This window comes from Oreochromis niloticus, linkage group LG16, assembly GCF_001858045.2.
Source record: "Oreochromis niloticus isolate F11D_XX linkage group LG16, O_niloticus_UMD_NMBU, whole genome shotgun sequence".
Lineage (NCBI taxonomy): Eukaryota > Metazoa > Chordata > Actinopteri > Cichliformes > Cichlidae > Oreochromis > Oreochromis niloticus.
The window spans coordinates 24,127,986-24,141,774 of record NC_031987.2 but is presented as its reverse complement, the minus strand read 5'-3'; the positions used below and the strand labels follow the sequence as shown (position 1 = coordinate 24,141,774).

The window sequence follows — 13,789 nt, the reverse complement described above, 5'->3', positions numbered from 1 at the left end:
CTGAGGGTTGGGTGATTCAACAGGATACAGGAGGACCTCAAGAACCAAAAAACAAAATTGCTAAATTAAAAAAGAAGAAGAGGAAGATAAGATGTTCAGCAAGCACTAGGATGCCTCATGCAGGATGTCTGTTTCACACACCAGCTCCACTACAAGGACCTGAACTGGCAGTTCAGATCTTAAGTTACCTGTGGACTGTGGTAGTTCTGCATCTGTTAGCACATCTTTGTCTTAGATAAATATACAGTTCAACTCCAAAAGAGCTCAGGATTGATAAATCCTTTATTGACCCCCTGTATGGTCATCCAGCTTTAACAGAAGGGCTAAAATCTTGGATCTCTGGAGTAGATTGAAATGTGAAGCTGTTGTTCTAAGGGTGACTTTGTTTGTGCTGATAGCTCATTAAAGCAAACTGTGGATTTCCTAAAATACTCAGCTTGGTCCTTCTGAAGGAAGCTGTATTAAACGTTTATAAATACTCATCTCTCTGTTGATGTCTGTTCTCTTTTATGACCATGCTGACCTGACTGTGTTATGTGAAAACACCTAGACTATATTTTGTAATGAGTTTTTATTTTATTTATTATCTTTTAGATTTTGATTCAATTCAGTCATTTACACTTTTGTTTTTCATCTTGATGCCATTGTTTACCCATCAGTGCCTTGAACCCATCAGTCACTCCTATCACACAACCCACGACTGTCTCACTCTCCTCATACAGGTCCTTGCTGTCATGTAGACAAACCAAGCTCAGAAAACAGACACTAAAGCCTCTTCATGATTTTGTATTTATATTTTTTGTATATTTTTATATATCTATACAAACATTTTTTGTCAGTTTCCATATTCCTCCTTACATTTTGTTTTATTTGGTTTATTTTATTAGATTTATTTTTCCTTTCCACTGAGCAGGATATCTATCGGACCTACTGCAGCCTTATATACACCCGAGAGCTCTTAGATCTGGTGATTTTTGCGCTTGGCCACACCAAAGTCGAGGCTGGTTAATAGAGGCGATCATGCGTTTGTGGTGGTGGAACCTAAATTGTGGAATGATTTACCTCTCCACATTAGACAGGCTCCTACCGTCGATCTTTTTGAATCCTATCTGAAAACACATCTCTACTCGTTGACTTTTAAAACAGCATGAGAGTTTTGGTTTTTTGTTATCTGCTATTTGGCATTGATGTTATTTCATACTTGTTATTTGCTATCAGTATTTTAAGTCATTTTACTGTGTAATTTGTATCTTTGTACAGCACTTTGGCCAACACTACTGTTGTAATTAAATGTGCTAAAATAAATAAAATAAACATAAACAGTGGACATCACTGGTGAATATCAGCATCTGTGTGAGAATCACCAAGATATCAGACAGTAAGCTTTTAGAGTCATTTTGAGCTGTTTTATATTCAAGTTGTGGTCACTGGTACGACATTAGTATCATAAGATGAGATTTTATGAAAGCGCTTAAATTCAAAAATGATTTTCTTTGGTCTTTTATGACAATTTTTTAGGATTATATGAAACTCGATGTCACATGAAAATCTGATGATGTACTGTTCTCACTGAGGCAGGTGCCGTACCAGGGGGTACGCCTGTCAGAGCGTACAAAGCTTCTCAAAGGTTCGAAGATGTTGAACCTTGAGTTGCTCCCGATGTGTTCATCAGACAGTGAATGTTAGAAAGAAAGCAGTCAGGTTTTGTCGATGGATTTTGGGAGGTGTTTTAATAATAAAATTTTAAAAAATAAACCTTTAGAGACTGAATGATCTGTTTTCAAACATCCAGACTTGAACTTTGACAACAACATTCCCCAATAGATGAGTGTATACAGGTGCAGTCAGATGGAGCAGTCTTTAACCCGCCAAAGTCCATCCATTTACCTTTGAGCTAGTCTGCCTCCTACGTGCTGCACCCAGCGGCACCCTCACATAAACCAAACAGAGCAGACTCTCTTCTGCTGTGTGAGAAAGGGCAACGTCAGGATAATGTCCTGATTTCATACACCTGACGCTGAGTTCACGTGTAAAAACAACTTATGTTGGATCAGCGACGAGAGCAGGAAATTAAAGTGCCTACAAACACATATTGCTGTTCATTTGATGATGCCTATGTCAAAATATCATTTTAATAGCTTCATTCAAGTATCTGATTTCATGTTGCACAACCAAAAGAAAACAGATGGATTCTGCTGTTGGAAAAAAACTGCAGAGAGAGCAAAACCACTCTGCTGACCCATGTGAGTTAGCTTTCAGCAGGACTGTTTTACACAGTGCTGCTTTAAAGCATCATGAGTAACATAGTTACATATAACAAAAACATTTGGTCATAATTCAGCGTTGTGTAGGGTCTGTGTGACAGCGTTTCTTCATCGAAGTCTTCTCTTACTTCAAAAAGAGTAAACACGGCTGATGTAGGACATACAGCAGTTTTTAATGAAAAAAAAAAGAATTTACAGGAATAAAATAAGAGAAATGTTGCATAATATAATTTGCATATTCACATCATAATAAACAATTTTCGTTAAAAAAGAAGCTCAGAGAATAAATTCTGTACATAAAGAAGCCGACAAGGGTTCTCTAAAGCAGGAAGACTGGAATATAAAGGGAGACATCTTTCACATTCATCTCGAAGCTGATTTTAACGCACTTCAAACATTTCCATTCAAGGTCAACCGTGAAGGATTTGAATGAAGATGGCTGGCTAAATGTATCGAAGCTGAACCGTGTGCGTCACCAGTTTTTCCTTCCCACTTTAAAACCTGAATATGCTTTTAAAATATATTTGGCGAAAATTGACAAATAACACATATAACACTACACCAAACTATGTTTTGTAGTTATCTCAAATATATGAGATGCTTAAAAAGAAAAAGAAGAAGCCCTGTGTGTAGTAGTTTGGGTGAACCGCTCCTTTAAACATTTAATTCACTTCACCGTTTGCATGGCATTGGTGTTCATGGAAATGAGCTCTTTTGTTGAAAGCAAATAGTCAACATTTATTCCAAGGATGCACACACACTCAAACACAAACACACTCACCATTTAAACAGTGCATCCCTGTTTAATTCATACCAGTGTTGCAACTACACGCCCCCGAATATAAAGTCTACCAAGCCTTAAGTGCTGAGAAAGCAGCATCTGATCTGTACATTATTGCACCCTGATGACATCATGGGACAGGAAGTTGAGAACAGCTGATTCGATGTAAAAGCGTCAGACAGCCTCAGTTCATCGGCATCATTAACACAGATTTGACATACAAGAACTGAAATGAGTTACTGTGCTGTGAGATCAGTTACTGCATAGAAAACACACACACACACACACACACCTACACACACACACAAACACACACACACACACACACACACAAATAAACTGTTTGTTTGTTACTGGAAGACTGAGATGCTTCAAGTTCTTCAGGAAGAGGCAGGAAGACATTTAAAATACTGACCACTTGAAAACACGGAAAATTCATTATTGACGATGACGTTTTCCAAATGAGAGGGTTACTGACTTTTTCTGCTCGTGTTTCTCTTTCTGATACAGTCTTTTAGCTGTGCAGCCTGGTGTGCTTTTTTTCTTACCATGGCAACAAAAGTATTTACATAAAAACAGCGTAGTGACATTTACACCAATGCTGTAAATGGGCTTGTGTTAGCCATTGATCATTTCTAAATGTTCTAAATTTCTAATTAGGTATATGAAACCAGAGATAACCTCCAAAAACCAAAGAGAAAGAAACCATCCTTTAATAATCACTTCTACTTCAAGCAGTGAGGGAGGCAGAAGGAGAAGAAGAAGACTGCCACATAGAATCAGTAGGAGTTAACTCCCAATGCAATGGAAGGATGGGGTCAAAGAAGTAGAGCCATTGCAGTCCTGGAGGGAGCTCTGGGGCTCTGAGCAGGGCTTGCTGGTCCTTCTTCTGTGTAGGGATGGGTATCGTTTAGGTTTTATCCAATACCAGTACCAAACCGGTACTTTTGAAACGGTGCCGGTGCTTAAACGGTGCTCGAACCAGTGCTTAAAGAATGGAGAACACAAAATTGGTCCAAAAACCTCTCATGTTCAGCTGTTTTTTTGTAAAAAGATAACAATGTTAGCCTTTTCTGCAGCTATAGGGCATATATGGTATCACTCTTGGCTGGAAGCAGTGCTTAAACAATGGAAAAAACACAAACTTTGTCCAAAAACCTCTCATGTTTAGCTGTTTTTTTGTAAAAAGATAACAATGTTAGCCTTTTCTGCAGCTATAGGGCATATATGGTATCACTCTTGGCTGGAAGCAGTGCTTAAACAATGGGAAAACACAAACTTTGTCCAAAAACCTCTCATGTTTAGCTGTTTTCCACTTTTTCTTTGGTCATTTTAGCCTTTTTGGCCAGGGTGACGGGAGCATCTGCCATCAAACAAGAAGACAGCCGCATGTAACTACGGTGGTGTTTGCTAGTTCACCTTACATGCATTAATTTAATAACGTGGTTAGCCTACTCAACGTAAATTACACACGAACAACATGAAGCTACTCACGCAGAGAAGAACGGCTGCTGCTGCCATCATCATCCGTCATCATTTCTGCTACACTGGCAGGGCTAGGGGCCAGGACTCTACTCTTTGGAGGATGTTGCTAACTCCGGGTCCGATAACAGGCAACCCACCCGCAGTAGATGTGCACGGTGTGAGGTCTCGCAGCAAGCTATCAAATACGGCGCATTTCTCGGCTTTTAACAAAATGCTATACGTCGCCAGGTATTTCATCAGATTCGAGGAGTTACCTCCTTTGCACAGAATCACAGTATCACCTTAAAGCACTTGTTGCAGGCTGCTGAGTTTGCATCTTTTGCTGTGAAGTACAGCCAGACTTCTGACTGCTTCGCCTTGGGCATTTTTAATCTGTAGCTCTGCTCTAAAAAGAACGTACGTACCTGGGCCCGCCTACTACGCTTGCAAAGGTAAAATGATTGGCTAGAATCCAAAGTGTATGACATCTCAGGGAAAAAAAAGCACCAAAATAAAGCACCAGAATGTGCGCTGCTTTTCGGTCTGGTTACTACCGTTTATGTCAGAACCGGTGCCATAATGGCACTGGACACCGGTACCCATCCCTACTTCTGTGTGCTATGACTGACTTCTTTCCAGTCCCAAGCAGCTTTAGCACCTGAGACAAGGAAGAGGATGCATCCTGCAAGCAGTGTCAGGCAGGCTCATGTATCCTGAGCAACATCTTAACTGGATGTCCAGAAGCGCAGCTGGTGGTGGGATGATAAGGTCCTCACAGACACCACAAACAGATTTCTAGAGGGTTAAAGCTAGTTTTCCACTGCCCTCCACTTCTGACTTCAAGCTTCTGACTGACAGACAAGAATTCAGACCTCATAAAGAGGTAGTAGGGATCACGCTCTAACCTATCTAGATGTACAAAAACGTCCAATAAACTGCAGCGAGCCAGGTTCCAGTGTCTGGTTGTTGAGACCATTTCCAAAGTATAGTGTGCATCCTCATTTCTAGACTAAAGTCAGCTGCCGTGGACAACATCCATGAGGAATTTCCTACAAAAGACTGACTTGGAGGCCAAAGGACTAAAGAAAGCCAATGAGGAGCTACAGCAGCCAAGACTAGCTCAAGAAGATGAAGCTATGGAAGAGTTCCCAACAAAGCACAGAGGACACAGACAATGCTGCCACCAGGCTATCATGTGAAGGCCACCACATGCTGCGCTTCTAAATGTAGAAAAGCATCGCTGATGTTTACGTCACCCTATAACCCTGTAGAAGAAATTAATGTAAAGTTTTAAGAAAATGAGCGCATTTATCCAGTAGTAGACCAATTTTACCATTAAAGGTTAGGTTCACATTTCCTCAAGACTGCTGTAACACAGCACTCACATGTCGGTGAGTCAATGCTCAATGTCGTTGATAATGTTGTCCGTACTGGCTGCAAATAAAATATGAACCCATCCTTTAACTCCAAAGTCATTAAGACTGACACCAGTGTTAATCTGACCAATAACATGCAGCCTTTTACCTGAGCGGGCACGTGTTCCCGCTCAGGTAAAACACACAGTATCTGACTGCTTTCCTGTGACATCGCGTTACATCAGAGTATTTGTTTCACAGTTTGATGAGGAGACACCATGACATCATTAGTAACATTAACTTTTTCTCTAGTTTCCAGTGCAACTGTGAAAACAAGAACCTGAAGGTTAAAAGTGCTAAAGGAAGCTATCTGCTAGCAGTACACCAGACTGACAGCCAAAAGTCCTGCTACTGCCCCCTAGAGGCTCCAGTGCTCAGTGTGTTGGACAGAAAACCAAACATATTAAAGCACTGAAAGTTCATCCCTGTGAACAGTTTGTGTGATAATGCTAACTCAAAGGCCCTCTCAGATGCTTTTTTCCACATCCTTCAACCACATCTCCTTAAAGCTTCATCACATGACCTGAATGACTGAAATGGAAAATTGAATTAAACAAAAAAAATCAATTATTTCTTACATAAATCAGCAAATGCGACAGCACCCTATGATTTGATGTCACCCAGACATTACAACAATATAATGCAAATGTAGGAAACATACACAAGGTGAAAAGTGCATTTTAAATTGATAATATTTTCATCGAGCCTCAAAGCTTTGCACCAAAACAAGATAAATAACCACCCCGTCAACAAAGAAAAAAGAAAACAAACGAACATCACTCTGAATGTTATTCTCCTTTGTTTACCAGGTAGCACAGAAATTCAGCAACGGTTAATCTAAAGACAGGATTTAACTATTGTTACTCATTAAAACTGAATAAGTAACGAAGCACGTAAAACAAGTTAAAAGCCAAGAAAATAGGCCCCTCTGTGTATCACATATTAAGCGAGCTGGGGTAAAGTCGTGTTTTTACTCAAGATTTTGTTGCCAAAAAAATCATTTGAGCTCTTCTGGATGGCCTAATTTTCACTTTCCTGTTGTTCTTGGAAGGCTGAATAAATATCCTGCAATGCTGGCGTGTATTCACACACTCAGCAGGTTTGACAACACAGATTTTTCTCTGCTCCTAGATCAAGTCTATTTTTATTATCTTGGGTAACAGAGCTGGACTATAAAGAACAAGTGAAAAACACAAAAACACACCTCAATTCACCCAAAGCTCTGAGATGTAGCTGAAGGTTCAGAAAACAGCCAAGAAGTGGACCTTTGAGTGATGATGAAAACGGTCATATGAAGGCCAAAGAAAGCTTTAAAAGCGAATGGGTTCATCGTGCACCTTGAGATAACCATCCCTGGACCAGAGTGCTAAATGGACCAAAAGTCTTAATTTAAGCATTTACTGAAAAATCAAGAAAAAGCTTTAGGTAAATATATACAACACACAATGTAAAATAAATAATTAGAGCACAAAAATAACCAGAGAAGCATTAATTAAAGCTGTAGGTAAAAGTTTGTTTCATCGATGGAGAGTCCGTGAGCTTAGTTGCAGGTTGTGGAAAGTTCTAGTAATGTTTTAAAACGTCTCTCCAACTCTTCAGCTTTTAGTAAAAGTTCTGCTCAGATGCTTCAAACTCCAGCAAGTTCAGTGACAGCAGGAAGATTCAATAAAACTAAAGAATCAGACACAAGGCCCTTTTCTCCGTCCAGAGTCCAAAATCATTTTTCAACAGGCAGCGGAGACAGGGGGACAGGACACGGGGACACTAGTCACACATTAGTCACACAGAAAGCAGAAAACACAAGTCGGCGACAATAATGAGCAAAGCTTTAGATAACCATTAACGGTTATGTAACAATGTTGATCCGAGAGGCTGTCTGGTTTAAACTGCTTCTCATGTTTCCACTAAAGAATATATCTGGTTTATTGCAACTTGGTGAAGCTGTAGCCGCCAGTGAGGACACAGAGCAGGATGTGCTGCAGTGCTGTGTCAGGTCATGTCATCAGTTGCAGATGTTTTACACTTTTTAAGGATTTTAAAGCTGATTTTAGTATTCACGTAGCTCACATGTATCAAAATTCAACTGTTTTGGGGCAAAAAACAGAAACATTTTACACATTAAATTGCATGCTTGCCTGGCGGTTTGGATGGAGGGAGATATTAGAACTGAAAAACAGTTGAATAAAAAGCTATTTTATTTTATTTCTGTTCTTTTTTAAGGAAAAAAGTAAGTGAAATTTTTGGTCAAGTTTTTATACATCAGTAACCAATTAATAAAGTTTTAATGACATCACCAAACAGATCATTAGGTCAAACAATCGCAGAAGCTGAAAACAGGCCGCCTGTTTAGCCACACAGTTCACACCACCATATCCCCACTAATAAATAAAACCATATAGGCTTTATTGTAAACCATGTAGGTTTCGGAGCTGCACGGCAGGACGTCTAACTGTTTTTAGAGATGAACAAACATAGCTGGTTTTAGTATTTTCATGCGGTTTGTTGACAATAAGTACAAAATGCTGCGTACTCCATCCTTCAACTTTTTTTAACTTTCTTCAGGAATTATGTATAAGTGAAACACGAGAGAAGCGACGTCTGAGTGAGGGCACGCTGACAGCTGCAGTAGTGTTAGGTCATGATAGACGACATCTGCTGAGTTTCTGACGTCTTATTTGTGCTGCTAAGCTCCTCGAGCAGGTCAGAGAACAGCTCCTCCAATCCTCTGCAACCTCTGAGGGAGAACCCAAACTGGGATCTCGATCAAAATGTTCCCATCAGCTTTTGTGTCTGGCCTCATCAAAAAGTCCAAACTTCCTCAAAACCCACCTCCCAAAAAATCAGTAACAGCACTGTTACCTTTGTTGGTAAGAGTTTGGGAGCAGGTTCTGGGTTGTCTTTAGATTCGGTGTCTTGTCAGCTCCGACAAACCAAAATACGTTAAAAGCCCAATTTTTAGCCAATGCAGGCTGCTAAAAACGGATATTTGTTCTAGACTTGGCTTTCTCTAAGGTAGGCCCTCTGTTTTAGATTCTGGAAGTTTCTACGGTCACTTAGTGCTTTCTAAACAATGTTGAGCAATTTCTGTATTTTTTGGTTTCCAGTAACTTCACATGTGTCGATAAAAGAACTCTTTTGATATTTTTTTATTCTGCTTTTTTGTTCATCCACTGGTTCTGCCCAGGTTCAGGATTATTTAAACGAACATCTCCTCTTCTGGTGGGCAAGAGGCAGTTCACATCTCTCTTAGTGAGGAGGTTGCAGGTTTGAATCCCTGCAGTCTTAATGCTGATGTCTCCCATGTCCCCGTAGTGGCAACAAAAAGCATGTCAGAGGTCAAAGTTCGCTGGCATGACTTCCTGCTTCTGCTGGCATCAGTACGGCGTGAAGAGAATCGATCCTTGGCTCGCTCTGATTGGTCCAGGTGCTGGACGGAGGAAGGAGGCTGTGAAAAGGGGGGAAGAGGCCGGAGGGCGAGGGTGGATAGAGATTGCAGGTGTGAGGGGGAGGACGTCGGTGTGAGGAGGGGGGAGGAGGACAGAGAGGATGGAGGGAGTGATAGAGAGGGGGTGAGCGGAGAAGATGGTGGAGCAAAAGGAGTGGAGAGGAATGAAGGTGAGAGCGCAGGCTTCACCAGCTCCTTCTGAGCAAACAAGGAGAAGAGAGAAGGAGAGGAAACAAAGAGACATCGATGAAAAACAAAACAGAATGAAGACAAAAGTAAATAATAATACTTAATTAGAGGAAGGGAGGTAAAGAGACACTCACGGTGAGTGAGCCGCGCTGCTGTTTGTTGTAAGGACTGTACTTGGGTTTGCTGGGTTTTCCTGCCACTCTGTCCTTGTGCCTCCTGCTGGAGATGTGCTGCAACAACAACAAACACTGTCAGAGTGAAAGCAAATCTGAGGGCAGACAAGATCAACAGCGATCGAGACTATAAGCTACACAAGTACAGAAGAACCTGCATCAAATTCAGGATCAAGAGTTCACGATGATTCACAAACTACAAGCAACCAAATATGAGTATGCTCACTAGTCTAAGTTTATTTGTCGCTTCAGGTAAAGAGATGTAAAATACATTAGTCCTGATAACATAAACCAAAAGCCTTTCTAGAGGTTAAAAACCTAAATAAGATGAATAAACATTAATTTTCCAGTTTTAACTGTGAGAAGACTGTTTGTGCTTTAAACAGAAAATGACCCGGGCTCTGAAACTACATTAAAGGTACAGTATGTGAAATCTCACCACTAGGGTGTGCAGGTTAGAGTCAGGGGAGTTCGATTTTCTTACCCCATCACAATTTAAGTGCATTATCCTAGCTACGGTGGCCACTGTGTGACAAAACTCTGGCCACAGTTCATCTGTAGTGAGTGTAGGCTGTCAGTCCACTGTTTACCTCAGCTGTCAGTATGTGTCCATGTCTATTTACTCTGGAGGACGCTGTAAAACTTTGCGAAAGGAGTTCAATACGACGATGATCACTTCTGTTCGGTGAAGCAATACTGAGGTGAATTGCTTGTTTTTTTGAACCTGTGACTCGTTTAGTATTGTGTGGCAAATATTTGAGTGCATATGAACAGTCTGACAACCTTCCTTTAGACATTTGTGAACCTGCTGCGAGTTTCTACCTGTTTAAGCTGGATCTCAGAGTTGACATGGACATCACAGATCTGGCAGTGGAAGGTTTTGTTCTGCAAGCCGGAGCCCTTCAGTCCCGAGCTGCTGCCGTTCTTCAGCTTTGCTCCAGGTCGAGGGTATGCTTTGATCGGCCCAGCGCCACTACGAGCCTCCAGCATTGTTTTATGTTTTGATCCTGAAAGCAAAGGAAAGCAAGTTCAGGAAACAGGAATGTTGGTTTTAAAAATATCTTTAAATATGGGTCTGTTTTTTTAATTTCATCAAAATAAAACCTGTACACATCGTCTGCTTCTATACTGATATCTTCCTGATTATCATCCCGGTTAACCAACCTTTCTATAAAAATCAACTAGAAGTGACTTGCTGAGGATAAATATTCATGTGTGATTATCATAATGTGGCAACAGAAGTCCAGAAACTGTGCAGAAAGCTCTCCCTGTTGATGTATTCCAGGATTTCCACAAATCCTTTTGGCCATATTGGATTATGAACAAGTTTAATAAGTTTAATGCTTGTGTGTGTTTCATGCATGAAGCACAGCATTTGTTTTTTGGATATCTTTTAATGTCACAGGAGTAAAAGTAGATACCAAAGATCTCCAAGCAGGGGCAGCACAGAGCTGCTGAGGGAGATTAACGGACACCTTCCTTCCACCTTTCAGTGTCATTAATCCAAATTCTCCTCTTTCTAAATGTGTTTATAGTTATATAGCTAAATGTGAAACTGTTTATATACCCTTGTATGTTTCTGTGAGGAAGTAAAATAACTACAAGCAATTGAACTGTCCACCTAATTTATAGATTCAGAGATATGAGGAGTGAAAAAAACAGCATATGTTCGGGTGAGCTCCCCGCAGCTTTCAAAAGAAAACTTGGTTCGATGTGAAAGTCTTTTGTTTTCCTTTTTTGGGTCTGACTTAAAGTAAACACAGGACAAGGCCTCGTGGGAACTGCATTTGTAATCTCCATCCAGGAAAATTCTCTGGTTGACTTAATCACTTGATTGCTGGTATTTACAGATGGTAACATTAGTTGAAGCGCTATGCTGAGATGGACAACAGACATATTTTGTATTATTTTAGTTTTATCACCTGATGCTTACTCTATTTTAGCACTGTAAATAATAAGCAGGAGAACTGCTCAGCCGATATTGTAGTTGGACCTCTCTTCAGATTTACAGCCATGGTAAAAAGACACTCTGTCAATTCAAGAGTTTTACATATCAGGAGATAATCGAAATAAGCTGATGCCTAGCAGGTCTTGAAATGAAGTAAATACAACCTCAGATGAGCTACAACACGTCAAATGTTACACAATATAAATATTTATTTAACAAAAATGAAGGTGAAATACAAAAAAAGTTATGTGAAAAATATGTACATCTTTAGTACTTCCACAGGAATTAAGACGATAAGTAACAAAATGCTCAGGAGGAAAGACATTACCATCAGGGACTATCAGCCCATCAGTCTGGGAAGAATTAGAAGGACAGTTACCAAATAATTTGAAGTCTATCATTGTACACTGAGAGATTTTATTCACAAGTGCATGACAGCTTCCAGTCTTTCCAGGAGTGGACATCCCAGCAAATTCAGCCCAAGGTCAGACCGTGCACTGCTCAAAGAAACCAAGAGCTACATCTCAGACTCTACAGGCCTCAGCCAGCATCTTAAAAGCCCCGAATTGGATTATGTAGCAGGGCAATGATCTCAAACACACCATTAAATCTACAACAGCATGGCTGAAAAATAAAAGAATGGCCCAGTCAAAGTCCAGACTTGACACTGACTGAAATGCTGTAGTAGGATGTTGTTTTCTTTTTTTGGAGGGGAGGGGCGGGGATTAGTTCTATCTTTATTAACCTGATTTTTGTACATATTTCCTGTACTGTGCTGAAGATGAATCATCCTTCTACCCTTTAACTTGTCCAGAACCGGCAATTTTCATACATTCAATATTAGGTAAATGTAAGTGTGACAAAGAACTAGAAGCCAAGGAAATGGTTTTGTTTGCTAATCCTAATGCAGATCATATAAAATCAAAGGTACATATTTCTTGTCACCTGCATTATGAGCCTCCAGCTGAGAGAGCGAGTTGACTGCGACTTTACAAAGAGAACAATACAGCAGCTTTTTCGCCTTCTCCTCTTCTGACTCTACTGAAGGTGAAGCATCCTGGGAGGGTGCAGTTGGAAGAGGAGCAGGGCAAGACGAGGTGGTGACAGGAGCGGAAGCGGAAGAAGCTTTGGAAGAAGAGGATGACGAAGAGGAAGAGAGGCCTGGAGCTGGGAGTCCCGATGGGGGGCTGGATGGAGGAGGCTCACTGCCTGCTCTACTCGAAGAGGGGGAGGAAGAAGAGAGAGGGGAGGTAGAGGGGAGGAGGAAAGATTTGACAGGAGACGGGGAGTCTGCGGTTCTGGATAAGAAATCTGAAGGGAGAAGAGTAGAAGGAAAATGAAACAATATCTGACAAAAACATCAGCAGTAACATAATTCACATCAGTGTTATTATTGGATAAAAATTAACCTGTGTGTTGATTAGTGCTGCTGTTAGCTGAGACAAAAGGGGCGGGGACAGCTGAGACAAGAGGGGCGGGGCCAGCAGGATTACAGACGCTCCCATTGGTTTCTGCAGAATTTGACAGCTTAGCCTTGGCTTTGTTCTCCTGAGACTTGAGCTTCTTTGCGTGACGACTTCCTCTGTAATGAGCCTCAGCCTGAGACTGAGATGTTGAAATAGAAAAGTTTTAGTTTTGTATTTGAGCCATTCAGCGTCCTCCAAAATAAAACCAATGTGAAAGGACCAGAGACTGCAGTCAGTGTCTGGAAAAGCCACTTCAGAGCAGCTATAACAATGAACCCTGTGCATTGCTTTGTAAGGTGATCACCTTACAGAAGACATAAACATGTTTACAGCATACAAAAAGTTTGGTCTCTATGGCTATTCTCCCTTTAGTAATTCAAGGTAGTTGTTGAACCATAGAAGGCATAGAAAAGCATGCTAGCAAAGCAGCAGCAGCACAGCAGCTCTGGAGCTGCAGGCATTCATGCACGCTATAGGACACCTGTGTTTTGGAAAAGCTCAGAGCACAATCGCTGGAGTTACACACATCAAAACAAGGACAATAGGCTTGAAGCATAAAAATACATTTATGTTTTATTTACAGACCTACATATAGCACGCATTAAATCCAGGCCTCTGGGCCACCTGTGTACACAGCTGGACTG

General features: G+C 40.8%; 1 protein-coding gene and 1 long non-coding RNA gene across 5 annotated transcripts in view; one reads left to right on the top strand and one right to left on the bottom strand.

Moving 5' to 3' along the window:
* Positions 1 to 6,484: 6,484 nt before the first annotated feature.
* The window catches only part of znf385b (zinc finger protein 385B), a 29,486-nt gene continuing 22,181 nt past the window's right edge, over positions 6,485 to 13,789 (bottom strand). For 2 of the 4 annotated variants that reach the window (XM_019353405.2, XM_019353408.2), the window contains 5 exons: positions 13,089 to 13,284; positions 12,625 to 12,990; positions 10,554 to 10,738; positions 9,693 to 9,788; positions 6,485 to 9,567 (listed from right to left, as the gene is read on the bottom strand). In XM_019353405.2, coding sequence (XP_019208950.2) covers positions 9,160 to 9,567; positions 9,693 to 9,788; positions 10,554 to 10,738; positions 12,625 to 12,990; positions 13,089 to 13,284 — 1,251 coding nt within the window. In that variant the 3' untranslated portion in view covers positions 6,485 to 9,159. The remainder of the gene's footprint in view (positions 9,568 to 9,692; positions 9,789 to 10,553; positions 10,739 to 12,624; positions 12,991 to 13,088; positions 13,285 to 13,789) is intronic. The other 2 variants (XM_019353410.2, XM_019353406.2) reach the window with 2 other exon arrangements.
* Positions 9,849 to 10,607, top strand: LOC112844111 (uncharacterized). Its single transcript, XR_003216709.1, has 2 exons — positions 9,849 to 10,432; positions 10,525 to 10,607. It is a non-coding gene; the product is annotated as an uncharacterized LOC112844111 (long non-coding RNA).